Source organism: Rhipicephalus microplus, chromosome 1 (assembly GCF_043290135.1).
Source record: "Rhipicephalus microplus isolate Deutch F79 chromosome 1, USDA_Rmic, whole genome shotgun sequence".
Taxonomy (NCBI): Eukaryota; Metazoa; Arthropoda; class Arachnida; order Ixodida; family Ixodidae; genus Rhipicephalus; species Rhipicephalus microplus.
In genome coordinates this window covers 286,068,144-286,084,349 of record NC_134700.1, presented here as the reverse complement: position 1 = coordinate 286,084,349, position 16,206 = coordinate 286,068,144, and the positions used below count along the sequence as shown (strand labels likewise).

The 16,206-nt window shown below is 44.4% G+C and overlaps 1 protein-coding gene across 2 annotated transcripts in view; it reads right to left on the bottom strand.

Moving 5' to 3' along the window:
* Nucleotides 1-16,206, bottom strand: part of LOC119188296 (3'-5' RNA helicase YTHDC2) — a 94,936-nt gene that overhangs the window by 11,925 nt on the left and 66,805 nt on the right. For both annotated transcript variants that reach the window (XM_037436267.2, XM_075865068.1), the window contains exons 19-23: nt 14,397-14,503; nt 12,875-13,146; nt 7,158-7,420; nt 3,715-3,827; nt 822-1,054 (exon numbers count right to left, since the gene is read on the bottom strand). In XM_037436267.2, the coding sequence (XP_037292164.2) occupies nt 822-1,054; nt 3,715-3,827; nt 7,158-7,420; nt 12,875-13,146; nt 14,397-14,503 (988 nt within the window). The remainder of the gene's footprint in view (nt 1-821; nt 1,055-3,714; nt 3,828-7,157; nt 7,421-12,874; nt 13,147-14,396; nt 14,504-16,206) is intronic.

The following is a 16,206-nucleotide window of genomic DNA, read 5'->3' as shown; positions in this document are numbered from 1 at the left end:
GCTCAAAGCTACACTTCGTGTAATAGCGGCCAGAACGAAGAAAACATACAACCAAAACTTCAAAATGTGAGAAGTTACTATAACTTCATGTATTATCTGCTCAGGAGAAAAACAATGCAAAAGAACAAAAAAAAAGGTAGAGACAGACAATGACACCATCATCTGTCCTCTCTTTACATCTCATTCTTTTGTGCTGTTTTTCCTGCTCAATTTATCCAGCCATGGTTCAAGCATTTCTGTGCTACATATCCAATTTCCTATAATGTGCCAGGACACTGTACTAAGCTTTAGAAGTTTCAGTATGACTGAAAAAATGCTCATCAATCATTACCAGCAAAAAAAAAAATGAGACCGAACAAACCATTTCATGTGGGTCAAATCATCAAGCGTTTTTCTGACCATCACGAATATGACTAAAAAAAATTCCACATGTTTCACAAAGTACGAAATTCATCCTGGTCATTTTCCTCCCTATTTATGAGAGTCTGTAGTTTGCCATCGACTGAGCTAGAGAGCATCAAACAATAATTTTTTTCAAAATACATTTTTGTTTTTCGAATATACTCAATAAAAAGGTATTCACGACAAGGCAATGAAGTCTCCACCTTGCTCTCTATATAATAAAAGCACATCAGTGGAAAATGGGAGGAATCCTGCATAGCTCTGTAAAAGCTTTCAGGGTTTCTCAAGGTGACAAATTACAAGAACCGTAGTTCTACATTTGCTATGCAAAGGCAGTAAAAGAGAGAAAGACCACAATTCACAATAACTGCAGATAAATGGCAACGAACCAAGGTGCAACAAGACAGAAAGTGCATTACTCGGCCGCTGGTGGAGGTAACGAGTAGGCATCTGCACCAGACGGCCGTGGTCGCTGTCCAATGCCCGGAGGCGGTCGCGGAAGATTCAGGGCCTCTTCCTCCGACGTAAGCACGCCAACAACGGCACGAATCACGGCGTCATCTGACTGAGACCACGGCTTGCTTGGGGAATTCATGCGGCGCAGAAACAGTGCCTGCAGCTTCTGGCGCAGGTGCAATGCCAGGCGGCCACCCTGCAAGACAAGTTAGCAGAGTAATTAGTTGCTTAGTTTGGACCACAGGGGTTACGTGACAAAAGCACCTTCATTGGCCAACCCACAACTACTGTGACCTATCTGTGAGGCCAACAGTCAAAAAGACCAAAGCTGTTGTGACTGCCTTTTTCAACATAGGGGAAACGCCAGCAGGGTGCGTGTGCGAGAAAGCAGCTGCCCCCAACTCCCACCCCCCTTTCCAGCAAGCATATTCAAAACGCAATGCATAAGTTAACCTCTCCCCATCCTCTAAAAAGCTCATTTGTCATAGGTGCTTTCCCAATAAAACAATCCTGGTGCCGGGCCTGCTTTATTGTGGGTATGCAAACGATTTCACGAGAGATAAAAACTAGCTGTCATTTATCTGGTGCGATGTGCATTAGTGGAAGGGGATGTCGATGTGTGCCTGAATTGTGATAGTTTCACGACGCATAAATAGTGAGTGGTTGGGGTCAAGATAGATAGATATGTGGGGTTTAACGTCCCAAAACCACCATATGATTATGAGAGATGCTGTAGCGGAGGGCTCCGGAAATTTCGACCACCTGGGGTTCTTCTAACATGCGCCCAAATCTGAGCACACGGGCCTACAACTTTTCCGCCTCCATCGGAAATGCAGCCGCCGCAGCCGGGATTCGATCCCGCGACATGCGGGTTAGCAGCCGAGTACCTTAGCCACTAGACCACCGCTGCGGGGCGTTGGGGTCAAGTGGAGAAACAGTGATAAATAGACAGAACAAGAACGTACACAGGCCACGGCACTGACTAACAACCAAATATGTTTAGCCTCCCAGTCAGCATACAGGGTGCTTTAAGAATTTAGTCTAATATTCTTTGAAAGTTACAGAAAGGAGATATCTGCTTGCTACTTGCGATGTTGCCTTTCCTGTGGCAGAACACATCTTCAGATGTTGTAAAAACATTAATTATGGCAGTAATTATAAAAATTAACACAAATAACTTTTAACCAGTGGCGATAGCCAGTCGAGTCAAATGGGCAAATTCAAGCCTTTCCTACGAATAGTTCATATCCACTTTGAAATTTTTGAAAAGTGGCCCTTGGTAATCACCGCAGAGCGATGCAATCTGGCCAAATTAGCTGGCGAAACCGAAAACTAAGCACTAATTAGCACATCTGCCATTCACTTCAACAACACCCTGAATGACGAGGCTGTTTCCCTCGCATTGGTGGAGGAGAATAAGCGAGCATTGATAAGCAGCCTCAAAGCGAAGTGTCTAAATTCATGGTTGATAACGGCGAGGGAAACAGTGTCATCACTGAGGGCGTTGCCGAAGTGAATGGTAGGTGCGCTGTTTGGTGCGTCGCCTTTTGTTTCTCCAGCTAAATTGGGCTCATTGCATCGCTCCACAGTGATTACCAGTGGCCACTTTTCTAAAATTGCAAAGTGGCCTTGGATTATTCGTAGGAAGGGCTTGAATTTGCCCATTTGACTCAACCGGCTATCACTACTGGTTAAAAAGTTAATTGTGTTAATTTCTATAATTACTGCCTAATTAATGTAATACACATCTGAAAACGTGTTCTGCCACAGGAAAGGCAATGCCACAAGTAACAAACATACAGATACCTCCGTTCCGTGATATTTAAAGAACATTGGGCACATTTCTTCAAACACCCAGTATAATATATGTCACCACTGTTGCAACGAAACAAGAGAAAAAATTAAAACTCAGCCTGTGCTTTTCTATTTCAGTGAGATCGTGGTGAAGTATATGATATGCTGACTGCAAGAATAAAAATACATATTTGGTTATTAGTCAGTGCCGCCGTCCGTGTCCTTTCTTCTCTTGTCCTTCTAGTGCTGTTTTTCTACTGAAAATCCAAACCAACCAACCAAAATGCATACTCTACTGAGTTTCCAAGCTTTCTTCTTTATCTTTTTCATGACTGCAGTTCTTATTTTAATAAAACATCCTCTAATGCTTTACTGCAACAGGTGCATAAGAGAGATTTACAAAGCACATTCCTAATAGACTGGACATTTCACTGGCTACATAGAAAGCATTAAAGGGGCCCTAAAATACTTTTTCAGGTAACCATAGAATGGATTCACTAAAAGAGCTTATCGCCTCGAAATTCAAAGCCACAAAAATTTTGAGAATCCCTCCATTATGAGCGGAGTTACAAATATTTGTCGCATGCTGCGATCGCATTCTCTCTTCTCTCATCCTAACGAAAGCGCTTGAAGCTAAGCAGGGAGGGATGGGAGGGGCAAACAAAAATGTCACGCACACCTCGTGACCTTGAGCACTTTTTTTTTCTTTTTTTTTTCGTATACGCAACTTTTTCAGTGTGATCTTGCGTGTGCGCGTGAACAAGTGACGGCCTCTCGCGGCAATCTCTCTAACAACCGAGCGCGCCAAGTTCAAATTAGCCAATGGCTGATAAATGGGCAATCTACGTGTGATTTTTGAGCTCCTTCCATCACTTGTCGAGAGAAGAAAATGCAATTTTCAGCTGACTTTCATTATTTCTTGTGAATTGCAGGCTGCGTTTTGCACTATAATATTTGGCTCACGTGCTCTCGGGAGCCTCTACTACCGATCTGCAGCGTTTTCTGACCATGCTCAAAAAGTGTTGCAAAGCCCCCTTTAAGAGCTAAGTGGCACTCTCTTGCCTCAGGCTCCGCCTTGAGGGAAATCCAGTCATCCAGCTTGAGCATGCACTTCTGCAGCTCTGACTCTTCCTCTTCTTCACTGTCGCTGTCTTCTCCAAGGCCAGTGGTCCTAGCTGGACATTGATAGAAAAAAAAAAGTCACACCTTTACCATAAAGGCAAAGAAATGAACGCGATAGCAAGAAATTGTAAGGTCACATGCAGAATGGAAAGCAGATCGAAATGTGCCCTGCACTTCTCTTGCACAAATGACACACGAAACGTACTCACAGCTACAGATGCACGCGAATAAGCGTCCGAGTTGTTACTTCACTCTCTCTGAAAAGTGCACACTTTTTGCAAATGGAGACTGCAATGACCTTTGTGCACCAGGTAACTACAACAGAATTGCTCCAGGTAAAGCCCGAGGCCAGCCAAGACATACGATCCCCCACTCCTCCCCACTGCGAGATAAGGGCGCATGAGAGAGCGTCGCTCTCCTCTTTTAAGCGGGGGCAAAGTACGTATAGGAGATTAGAACACGTGCCGCCGCGCAATGTGGCGACGCGTGCTCATTGCGCCATCTTGCTGGTAATGCTGAAAACGCGATAATTCCCCCGAGATGCCTGTGAGCAGCGGTAAATGGTAGATATAAATAGCTTGCCGTTCTAGCGGTGAAGAACGTGCTCCTCGGTGGCTCAGTCGTTAACGCCTCCCACTCACGACTGAGAGAACCCAAGTTCAATGCCGCGCGCCGGAGCCTTTTTCTGGGTTTTTCTCCCTTGCATTTTCATATATATAAATATGTATACATATACGGTGAGTGACGTCGACGCCAGCGGCAAAATCCAGCCGAGAGAGCCCATATAACTGCTATCGCAATAAATGTAGATGACAAAACCACACAAAAATAACGATCGTGTGAATGCTGGCACCAAGACTTCAACAATATCGCTGTGCAAACACCATCAGTTCGAGCCCAAGCCTCTCTTGCTCTGTTGGGTCTAGCTTTGCAAGACCCAGCTTTGCATTGTGGGACAGTGTGCCATATGGTGACATACACATAGTTTTTTTTTTTTGCGATGACGGCCTGCAGCGCTATTACACACCAGACTACTGCGTCACCATCTGTTGCTGCACTCTGAAGTAAATTACGATAAGCGAAGATAGCATCTGAAATTAGTAGTGGTAGTTGCCGTGCTTGTTGTGTGCTCTCATATAAAACTCTGTTGCTCTTTTTTTCTGTTTACCATGACGCATCAACATTTGCACGAGCATGGCAGACTCAGTGTTTGCAGAAGCCTGATGCATTGCAGCTCTTGCAGATCGAATGAAATTACAGGCTAATTCACAGCTAATGCACCCAACAGCCCAAATACATTGTGAGGCATTTAGCTGCATTTGTGCTCCTCTTTCAGGAGTAAAATATCGGAGGAAATGGAGCAGCATTCATCATTGAGCGTTATATATTATTATTGAATACTTTGCAATCACTTTCCTGGCTGCTGATACAGGTGAAGGGTTGCTGTGAAACTCCCCTGAAGCTGCCACTATTATCCTTCCGAACCTCCTGGTGGATTTGCTCACGTAACTTCAATTTTATGTGACAGTACCTAGGAAGGTGTAGGTATGTGTAGAATGGGCAATGGCATTAATTTTTATGCGTTCTGGAATAAGAAAAATAAGTATGTGCACGATCTGGGACAATGTTCTGCGGTAAGAAGTGTGCAAGCTTAGAGGACACAAAAACAGCTTTATTGCAATAATGCATCAAAATGTGTTGAAAGTTGTGAGAGATAAGATGGAGTAGAGAATGCGCGTGTGTTTGGCACGGGTCTTGGAGGCTGTGTGTGGTTGACAATGAAGGACCAAGATGGCAAGAGTGTCGAGTGAACAGAAGGGGGCGCGTGGGATTACGGGAGCGGAGAGATGAGGGTACAAAGGAAGAAGTCGGACATGTTGGATCTGTGGCGCAAAGAATAAAGGACGCCAGAGTGTGTAGTGAACGTGTGGGTCGTGAAGTATAACGTCGAGTCTGACAAGTGGGGGCTCATTCGGGATCAACATGACTACAGAGATGGACGTGGTAAATGTACCAGAGGAGCTTCTCAACATCTCCCGAGGCCGACAAACGGCTCTGCCATACAGCTCCAGCAAATTGTGACGACTGTCTCTAAAGACTTGTGACAGCCGAGCCCATGCCTCAAGTCCCCAAGACGCTGGCATTTAGACCGACAGCTGACAGCATTCCGCGGTCCTCAGGAAGTCAGCCACTGAGGTTCACGGGATTCAGCGACACGCAGTCACCTGAGGAATTCTTGGACTTGCTGGTTATCATCGCAGCTTTATACTGCACTTCTCACTGACAGCACATTCATTCACTGTCCTGAAGTATAAGAATGAGCCATGGCTGTGGGAAGAGGGCCAAGAGCAAGCTTTCACTGTGCTAAGGCAGTCCTTAGAATAGGATGACGTTACGAGCCTTCCAGATCTACAACGACCCTTTGAGATTAAGATGGAGTAGGAAGTGCGCGTGTCTTGGGTGCAGGTCTCGGAGGCTGTGTGTGGTTGACAATCGAGGAACGAGATGGTGCAAGTGTCGAGTGAACAGAAGGGGGCGTGCATCACGCGGGAATTTGGGAGGAGACAGATGAGGGTACGAAGAGAGAAGCCGAATATGTTGGATATGTGGCGTGGAGAATAAAGGATGTGAAAGTGTGTAGTGAATGTGTAGGTCTGGCAAAGTTATGAGAACATTTTGCCCAACAACTCCAGAAGGTTTTCACACTGCACATTTAAATGTTGCATGCCAGGCACACCGCTAGTTCAGGCCACCCTTATAGTGGCATCGTCACATCAGTGACCACAGTTCCCTTGTTGCATTGCTACGAAGAAAACACACTGTCCCATTTTATTACACCATAGTAGCTGTCACGATATAACTCCCCCCCCTCCAACTTGGCATTACATATAAACTACCAAATGTAAACTATGTTGCGATATACTCATTTGTTGAGACACACCCATGTGAGCACACCATGCCATGTATGTGGAGCCTGCTGCCTTAGGAGCTTAAAAAGGTGCTTCAAACAATATGTGGCCATGCTTCCTACAACTGCACTAATTCTCATTTTCTGATCAACCCCTATTTTGATGTTGGCACCCAATTGTTCCTTACATAAGCGTCTCTTATAAAGAGGTTTAACTGTATATCATACTGCACAACGTGAACCTGTCGTGCATGGAAAGCATGGAACGTGCATTGCTGTTTTGTGTGCTCACGTGGCCAGCTTTGTTTGTCAATAAACCCCTCCAGGTCTCATCCCTCTAGACAATCTCTTGAACTGAAAAAGTGACTGGGTTTCCAAATGTGATAGCTGGGTCGTTGGCGACTTATTGCCCCAGAAAAAAAATAATAAAATTTTTGTTAGTACTCGTTTTAAGCCAGGCCGAAGTGGCACATACCATTTTGTGGCTCATACAGGGCATCCAGAGGTAGGCGCTGAGGGCCAGCAAACAGTGCCACCGTGACAGGTGAGACCAGCGTACACATGTTGGCAAAGGCTGTGGGCCCTGCCCTGGCCAGCTCGCCATAGATGAGCCAGTCAGTGGGCAAGGAGGCAATGACACTATCACGAGCGTTGGCTGCAGCTGCAGATGCACCCAAGCTCTGAGGATCCGGCTGGGACAGGACGGAACGCGAGCTGAACCGGACTCGTGAGGCACGCCTGTGCAGGCACAGATTATGCAGGTTCTTATGGAGCACTCTCGGACTGCAGGATTTAAAGCTGTTGCCGGGATGAAATATCTTAGAAGAATGTCTTGTTGGACGAGTTGGTGGATATCTACACAGGGAATTATTGCCCATTAGGAATTATTGCCCATCAGATTAGATGTTTGAACACAGGAGGGAAAAGACAAAGTAAATACATCAACTTGAGTTGATCACGCTCTTTCCGTTTGCTCTGTCTCTTCCCTCCTGTATTCATCCGATCGATTGTGAAATGATTTCCTTCAAAGATAAAATACTATCTGTTCACCTCTTCAGCCTGAAATCAATACAATATGGTCCTGATACAAGTGCTCTTTGATGCTGATTGACCTCTTTAAATTAAGCTTACTCAAGGGCTATTGAATCCAACCTACTAGTGTTACATGTACCTGCCAATATTATAACAGCTTTACCATGCGATAAACCTATTCACCATACTATTTGGTGAATGTTATGAAAGATTCAGTAGCATTTACTTTGAGATAAATAAACCATTCCACATTTTCAGGATGCAAGAAGTAAGCTGTAGAAAGAAGACCCAGACATCAAATTCTAGCAAGTTGGGCTGTCCTCACAGTTCACAGTGTGCTTCTGACGCTGTAACATGGTAGTATTTTGCAGAGAAATGTCTGGGATAGTAATAGCATTGAAAACTTGAATCCACAACTCTGCACTTCATTGAAATTCAGGTATGAACGTTACTGACAGTGCTGTAGCTGTAACATCCACTGTTCAAAAACTATATTTGCTATAGCAATAATATTACAACAGAATCTCAGTAAATGAAAATCATTAAGATGGACTTAATGATTAAACAAGACAGCTGCTGCTTATTTGTCGAGTTTTGTCTCCAACTGCTGCACCCTTAAAGGGAAACTAAAGTCAAATATCAAGTCTATGTTGATTGTTGAAAACCTCATGTCCAGAGGTTTCTTGAGAAACCTCAAGAAATCTCTGTGTCCAGAAAAGTGCTTATTTTGAAATAAAATTAGGTTTTAGTGGTTCTCGCTGCATTAGCGCACTTCAAATTACCTGCCTAAAAGCGATCCTTCAAGCGTCACTGTTGTAGTGCTCAACGTTGCCCTCTTTACAGAGCTGCCGCTGACACTAGTAGCAGCATGGCGAAAGTAGCAGGAGCCACAGCAGCAACAAGGGCCACTGAATATTTTCTGCTTGCTTGGTTCAATAGGGCTCCGCTAGATGGCACCATCGTCCAGCCTAACCAGGCAAAATGGCACTTTTCAACCACTTGCACAATTCCCCATAGCAATGCCAGGCGATTGTTTCTTCTATACATCAAGCAGCATTTTATTATGTCTCTTTTCTTTATGGCAGCTAGTTTGATTATTAGCGATTAATTGTGGTTGGACACTCGTTTCATCGAGATTACAGTAAAACCTCATTAATTCGAAATATTCCCACGGTCCCATATTTTGCAATGCAAGACTGAGCGGATGATTTGAAGCTGTGGTTAGCACCAGTCAGGTTTATTCGAAAACTTTGGGTGTAGTGTGCCAATTCCAGATACCAACTTCGCTGCAAATCTGCGGGAACGACAGCCCTCATGAGCCACTAGGCAACATACTGTAGCGATACTATTGAGTGGCAGCTGAAGCACACTAGTTTTGATACTTCCAGCTCAAAAAATGAAATTGTCAATAAGCAATAAGAAAAAACGGTCACATGATCTACTGAAATATGCGTTCCCAGGAAAACAAGACATGCTTCACTGCAATACTATGTGGACATGCGGGCAGCATGTCGCATGCCTCTCACTACGTCAATGTGTCATGATTTACCCATTCCTTCAGGGAATATAAACAAAAATAACAAAGGACGGTCTTGCAGAATTCGCGATGTATGCGAACCTCCGAGTGCCAGTTGCTCCAGCAATTGTCGTACTTGCCCTGGTGGCGGAGTTCTTGTTTGCGATGCCAACTTTGAAAACTAGTTCGAAAGCTTCAGTGACCATGTTGTCCAGCAAAAACACGCCATGAATTTCATCACACTGTCCATTATTAAATTTTTTATTTTACTAGAAATAATGGGTGGATGGTCGCATCATGACGTGCTCACGCTGCGAGAGGCAGGCGACATGCTGCCCACGTGTTGCTGCTGTGTTGAAGCAAAGATTTTATGTTTTTTGCAGGCACGCATTTTAGTTGGATCATTCCTTTTTTTTTTTTTTGCGGTAGCAGCAGCGAGGCCCAAAGTTGCCCCTTGTTTGCGGCGAAATTGTCACCTGGTATTGCTGAAAAACATAACCCTTGGAGAAACGAACTAGCCTGCATAACAAATGACCTGCCCTGGTTACTTTGAATAATTTCAAGTTCCAGTAATGAGAAAACCCACTTAATTAGCAGATTTCTCACGGTCCCAGTGACATAGAATTAACGAGGTTTGACTGTAATCCGAAAAAGTCCCACTAGTGTTGCATGTCACATGATATATTTAGCCTCATTTCTCGGTAAATGGGGCCCTCCTGTGCAGAATGTTGCTGTTTTCCACGTTGTCAATACCACATTGAGCTTTTACTCTGACATATATTGTCATTTGCCTGTAGTGTCCCTTTAAACACCTTTGTCACTAAACCAATCTCCAGCATACATTTACCCAATCCCTTCAGCTCCCATTTGTCAAAAATCTACTACATCACTTTGTTACCAGATCAACGAATTCATTATACTAAGCTAACTCAAATCTAAATCGTGATGCTCACAGAGTAAGCCAAAAAGCCTAACCGTGACTGCTAAAAGTATCTTAAAAGCATCTTGAAGCAATAAAGTGGGCTATGAGGGATGGCATAGTCGAGGTTCTCAATTAATGTTGACCACTTTTACAGTCCAATCTCGATCATTCGAATTCGAAGGGGCCCGAAAATTTGTTTGAATTAAAATAAGTTTGAATTAATTAAAGCTAAGTAAACGAAGGGCTCCCCATGCAGTGGTGCATGTGCATGGAGCTAACGCACGAGGGGGAAGTTTCAGAAGACTTACATTCATTCACAATTCACAGGCCATTCGTCATTAATAGAAGTAATCGGTGATTCACGTCTGCACACGTTTGCATTGCAGCAAGTCAATCAATTTCGCACGCAGCTTGCAAAGCATGTCTGATTTGGCTTCAGCATTCTTCTGGCAAAAGAAGTTGCGCGCGGCAATGTCCAGCGCCGACACTCTCTAAAGACGACGACAACAACAGCTGCATCTCCGCTACTACCCTCTGCGCCAAAGTTGCAGCGTGGCCAGCACGTGACGAGAAAGGAGGAGCTTCTCCATGCAAAGAAAAGCAGATCGGCATTTTTTTTGTGTGTGCTCTCGCCGCGAGCGTCGTTGAAAGGAGAAGGGTTACGTGGCAGGGACTGGAAAGGGAGAAGCGCTTGAAAGAGAGCCACACTACGCGACAGCTTTCTTTTTTTTCCCTCTTTCTTTGTGTGCGTGGTGTTGGAAGAAGAAGGATCTTTACGTGGCAGGGGTGAAAAAGGGAGAAGCGTGGCACAGGCGCATCGCAGATGGGCATTTGAGAGAGCGCAAACATTCTGCCACAGCCTTTTCTTTCCTTCGCGTGCAGCGTTTAGGTGTCACAGGTGCCAACGCAGGATTGAGCGGGGTGCTGAGAGCATTTTCGGAGCGCGGTATGTTAGAATGAACCGTCGCAAGTGCTTGTGCGTTCGAATTACTGGGCGTTTTCGCCCATTGGAATACACATAGCTTTGACAGGACCTCATGGTGAGTTCGAATTAACCGGAAGTTCGAATAAAGCGTGTTCGAATTAATGAGATTCGACTGTATTCATTGTGAACTTAAGGAATGCATGTACATTTGCGAATACATGTATGTGAATACTTGTGCATTTATTCTTGTTTTCTTACACTCTGTACTCATCTTGAGGTCATTCAGATAAGCTTATTTGCTTCGTAACTCTTTCAATTTGGGTGAACTATGGATCCAAAAATGGCACATGGAATTTAAAAACTACATATTGCATTGGAAAAGAAATTGAATCTTTGAAATTAGCACACAAATATAAAGAGACACAGCTACTTTCATTGAAATCAATAAAGAACATACAAAAAAATGTTTTCAGGTGCTGTGTCCCTTTTTCAGACAGTACCGTACTTACTTGCATAATGAACACTTTTTTTTTTAAATCAGAGCAAAGTTGGGGTGCATTTATTATGCAGAGCATATTTTATGATAACTTTTTCAGAATGAGCAAAAAATGCAGTAATGAAAAAAAAAAAAAAGTTATGCCACATAGCCTTTTGCAATGGACATACGCGTACGCTGTTTCGAAACAGCTTTTTTGTTGCACTTCACTCATCTTCAGTGGTTGAAGGCACTATCTTCTGTAAGCTGTCCCTTAAGCAAACCGCCAGCCAGTTCGCTATGCCTCTTGATGTTCGCATAAGCTCTCAGGTCTGAATATCAGCTGAGCCAAGTTTACAGTCACAGAGCTTGCACGCCACAACTTGTTTTCCGTCACTAGATGCTTTGCATTGCAGCCACTTGCTGAGCAAAAAAAAAAACCTTCAACCAATCTGTCCTAAACTGCTAACATACCACTTTCGGCATAACTCAAGAGGAAGGAGAGTCAGGTTACATGGAGCATAAACAGGACAGTTTTCGACGAAAAGTATTCAGATGTCGCTCCTTTGTTCTCTGCTACTTCGTAATGCAAAAAACAAAAAGGGGATGGCTGCTTTGCTAACCACCACACTTCCCTCTGAAAGCGGGCTCGCTGTTTGCACTATGAGCGGCAGGGGGCGTGTCGAGTCTACGGCTTGCCTACTTTTTTTCTCTCCTATAGAAAGCGATTGCTTTGTCAGGGCGAAAGCACGCACAGCTCGTCTCATCGAATACACACTTTATTTTAGACTCCCTTGCTCTGGCAGTGCCTGTCTATCCTCATGATGATTATAACGGCAGTGCCGGAACCAACTGAGGTGCCATCTCTAGGCCTTCCTGTTGCCACTTCCACCTCTGCCACACAGTCCTTACAGCCTCTTTGAAGCCTCAGAGATTCGTTTGTCTGAGACGGGCGCAGCGAGTGACCAGCTGCCTTCTGTCTTGCTGAAATTGAACCATTTCTGCCTAGAGCATAGAATTATTTATTTATTTATTTTTTGCAGGGCAATTTCGAATCCATGCACTGAGGGAGGCATACGCTAGAAATACGCCATATATGAAAATCGCCCTTCAAAAAATCCGCCAGCTGCAAGGCAAACCTTTCCCCCTCAAAATAAAATTAAATCCGCCAGACATAGCAGAAGATCTACTAAATTGGCAACACTGGTCAGCAGTAATGCCTCAGTCATTAAGACATCACGATAGCTATGAAGCTAAACAAAAAGTATGCACATTAACGGTGGTGACAAAGTGTGAAAATCATCGCTAAACAGTGCACTCACTGGGCAACCAGCTGCCGACGCTCCCGGTCAACTCTCAGGAGGTTTGGGTAGGAGCCAGCACAGAGAGCTGCTTTGATCACTGCCCAGTTATCAGAGTTGGCGTTGAGGTCACGGATGTCACCATTTCCACGAGGCCGCACAAAGCCCGATGCCCGAAGCTGGCCCAACAACTGGCCTCGTACTGCCAGTGCAGTGGACATAGTGGCACCAGATACAAAGTTCCGCTCGCAAAAGTAGTGCTCACAGTTGTCGGCATGGGCCTTCTGCCAACGCTGTAAGAAGTATGAGCAATGTTTGTGCCATGAAAGTCTATGGAATAAAAAGATCTCTGCAGTCAGCATTCTTACTAGGGCCAATACAAAAGAGCAACTATAGGCACTCAGTAAACGAAAATTTGTTAAACAGAACTGCTGCTTAAATGCAACTACTGCCTCTGATATGAATGGTCTCATACCTGAATTATGCAACCCAGTTCTGCTCTCAGTAAATGAAATTTATGTTAAATGAAACATTTTTTGGTCTCTTCAAGTTCTATTTATTAAGAGTCTACTGTATATATAAACGTATAGGGCCACTGAATCAGAACGTTTATGCTCCTTTTAACAACAAAACTTGCTTTCTCACCTAACTTCACAATATACAAAAGGTAACAATAACAGCATGGTAATTATAACAACAAGCACCAGTAGCAATCAGCCGAAAACACTTCTGGCGATACTCACATGGGTGAATAGCTACTACACTGATCAATAGTATTGAATTTTTTATCACATTACTTAACCTCATTTATTACACTTTAAAGTCCCAAAATCATTACATAATGGGGGCATACTAGTGTTCCAAAACAGTGCTATGAAAAGCAAGTCGTTACAAGTTCAAAAAAGGAGACAGAAGAAACAAAAGTAGCATGTGGAAGTTCAAAGACACTAATAACTTGCTATAATAAGTGTCTAAACAGGGCAAAAGTTCACAGGAAGGTGGAAGCTGAAAGAGATGAAAAATCTTTGAACATGTGGGGTCCGTGGAGTCGACATTGACAAGAGGTTTTTTTCTTCTAGACATAAACTGCCTTCTTTAGCACTGAGACTAGCTCTCTCCACACTTCCCTTTCCATGTTTAGGGGAGAGGGTGAAGGCACATATATACATGGCGCTAAGGAAAATAGTTTTTTGCCTTGATGATGACTAAATGACTGGTCGAAACATTGGCTTAAGCAACATCCTCTGTTCAAGAATTTTACATGTTTATGGTGCATGTACATCATTAGATCAGATGGCACATTACCTGCGCTTGAAATTTTCCTCGATCCGAGCATCAAGTTGTGCTGTTAGAAAGTGTGTTTCGCAATCTTATTGTGAGTAACAGGGAGGAGTTAATCGTCAACGCTGTTTGACCCCTTAGGCGAGCAATGGGACATTTGATGCCAAATATCGAAGATGATCTTAGAGGTCTTGCCTTTTATGGTCCAAGAAATTTTACTACAATATGACAAGCAATGAGCAAACTTGAAAACGTATCCAACCTGAAATGCGGAGAGGAGAGCCATGTGGTCGCTGTAGGTGTTACCAGCCAGCTTACGCTTTGCTACATATGCAGGTCGCTTCTGGCCTGGTTGTGTGGGGAGCACAACTGATAAAAGAAGCAAGAAAAAGAAACAGCACCCACAAGCATGAGTACCATGTTTGCTCAGTTCTAATGCATACTTCTTTTGCGAAAAAAAAAAAGTGCTAAAATACTACATATACAGTAAAAGCTCGTTAATTCGAATTCCACAAGAACACTGAAGAATTTCAAATTAGACAAAATTTAAAATAATGAAAGTGAGCAAACTGGGTGGATTTTGGAGGTGGGGGCACGAAAAATATTTATTGGCCAAAAAAGTCGGTGATGACCACCTGCTTCTTTTCCCTGAATGTCACAGTTGCAGCTCTCTCTTCCAGTGCGTGGAAGCGGCGCAGGGAATCCTCTTCACCCTCTTCAAAGCTGAAGAAGAGACGCTCCACATTAAGTGCCTCCATCACCTCAAACGGTGACGGGCGCACAGGCACTTCGTCATCTTCGTCTTCATCACCTTCTGGCTCTTCAGCAACATGCTGTGCACCGGCACAGCTGTCTCCCTTGTAAGTGATCGTCTTGTTTGGCTGCAACTTGCAAAAAATAACATTGTGTCGTCAGCGCTAAAACACATCCTATGGCGAGTAGCTCTCCAAGTACTGCTGAAGGGTGTCGCATCTGCAAGTAGCGCATGCTTCGGTGTCCACTTCCTTTGCGTCGCCGGATAACGTGAGGAATATGAGGTTGTGCCGCTCCCTGAAACGATGAAACCATCCCTTGGAGGTGACAAAGTCTTCAATGTCCAAGCGCAGGGTGAAATCGGCTGCCTTAGCCATGAGCGCCTCTCAAAGCTCTCATTTCTTTAACCCAGATAAACAAAGCTGACTCCAGTTCCGGGAATTTCGTTGTCCTTAGCCTTTTCGGACTGGCACCGAAATCCTTAGCTTCATAGGCGTTTTCAATGGCCATCCTGTTCTGGACATGTAGGTCGACAACATGCTCGAAGGTATGCCGTGCTTCCTTGAAATTTCATATTTCCTCGACTTCCCTTGGTCAACTTCTCGCAAAATCTCCATCTTCTACTTGACAGTCTCAGAGCAGTAGTTTCCTCGCGGCATCTTGCAACTTCGATGAGGAATAAGACAACTTGATGGCGTGAATGAACAATGTGCTCAAGGAACAACGTGACGCTGCTGGGTGCGGCCTAGGACTGCTAGGACTACTCCGCTGACTCCTCAGCGTCCCGCATATACAAGTGGTGCCAGGCGCTGAGATAGCGGGAGGGCAATAAAAAAAAAAATAATTGCTCCCCCTACTTCGGAGGCCATACTTTGCGCGTACTTTACTCGCAGGCCACTTGCCCCGCCGCGATAGTCTAGTGGCTAAGGTACTCTGCTGCTGACCCGCAGGTCGCAGGATCGAATCCCGGATGCGGCGGCTGCATTCCCGATGGAGGCGGAGATGTTGTAGGCCCGTGTGCTCAGATTTGGGCACACGTTAAAGAACCCCAGGTGGTCGAAAATTCCGGAGCCCTCCACTACGGCGTCTCTCATAATCATATGGTGATTTTGGGACGTTAAGCCCCACACATCAATCATCTACTCGGAGGCCATTTGAAGCTAAAAAAAAAAAAAAAAAACCAGTCGTGCCACCTATTGTTTGGCCGAAAAAGCTTTCACTAGTGTTTGACGATGATGACGCTCGGTAACGCGCGCTTCGAATTACCCGTAGAGGCAGATATTTCTGTTCAATTTAATGAATCGTTTTACACATGGTCT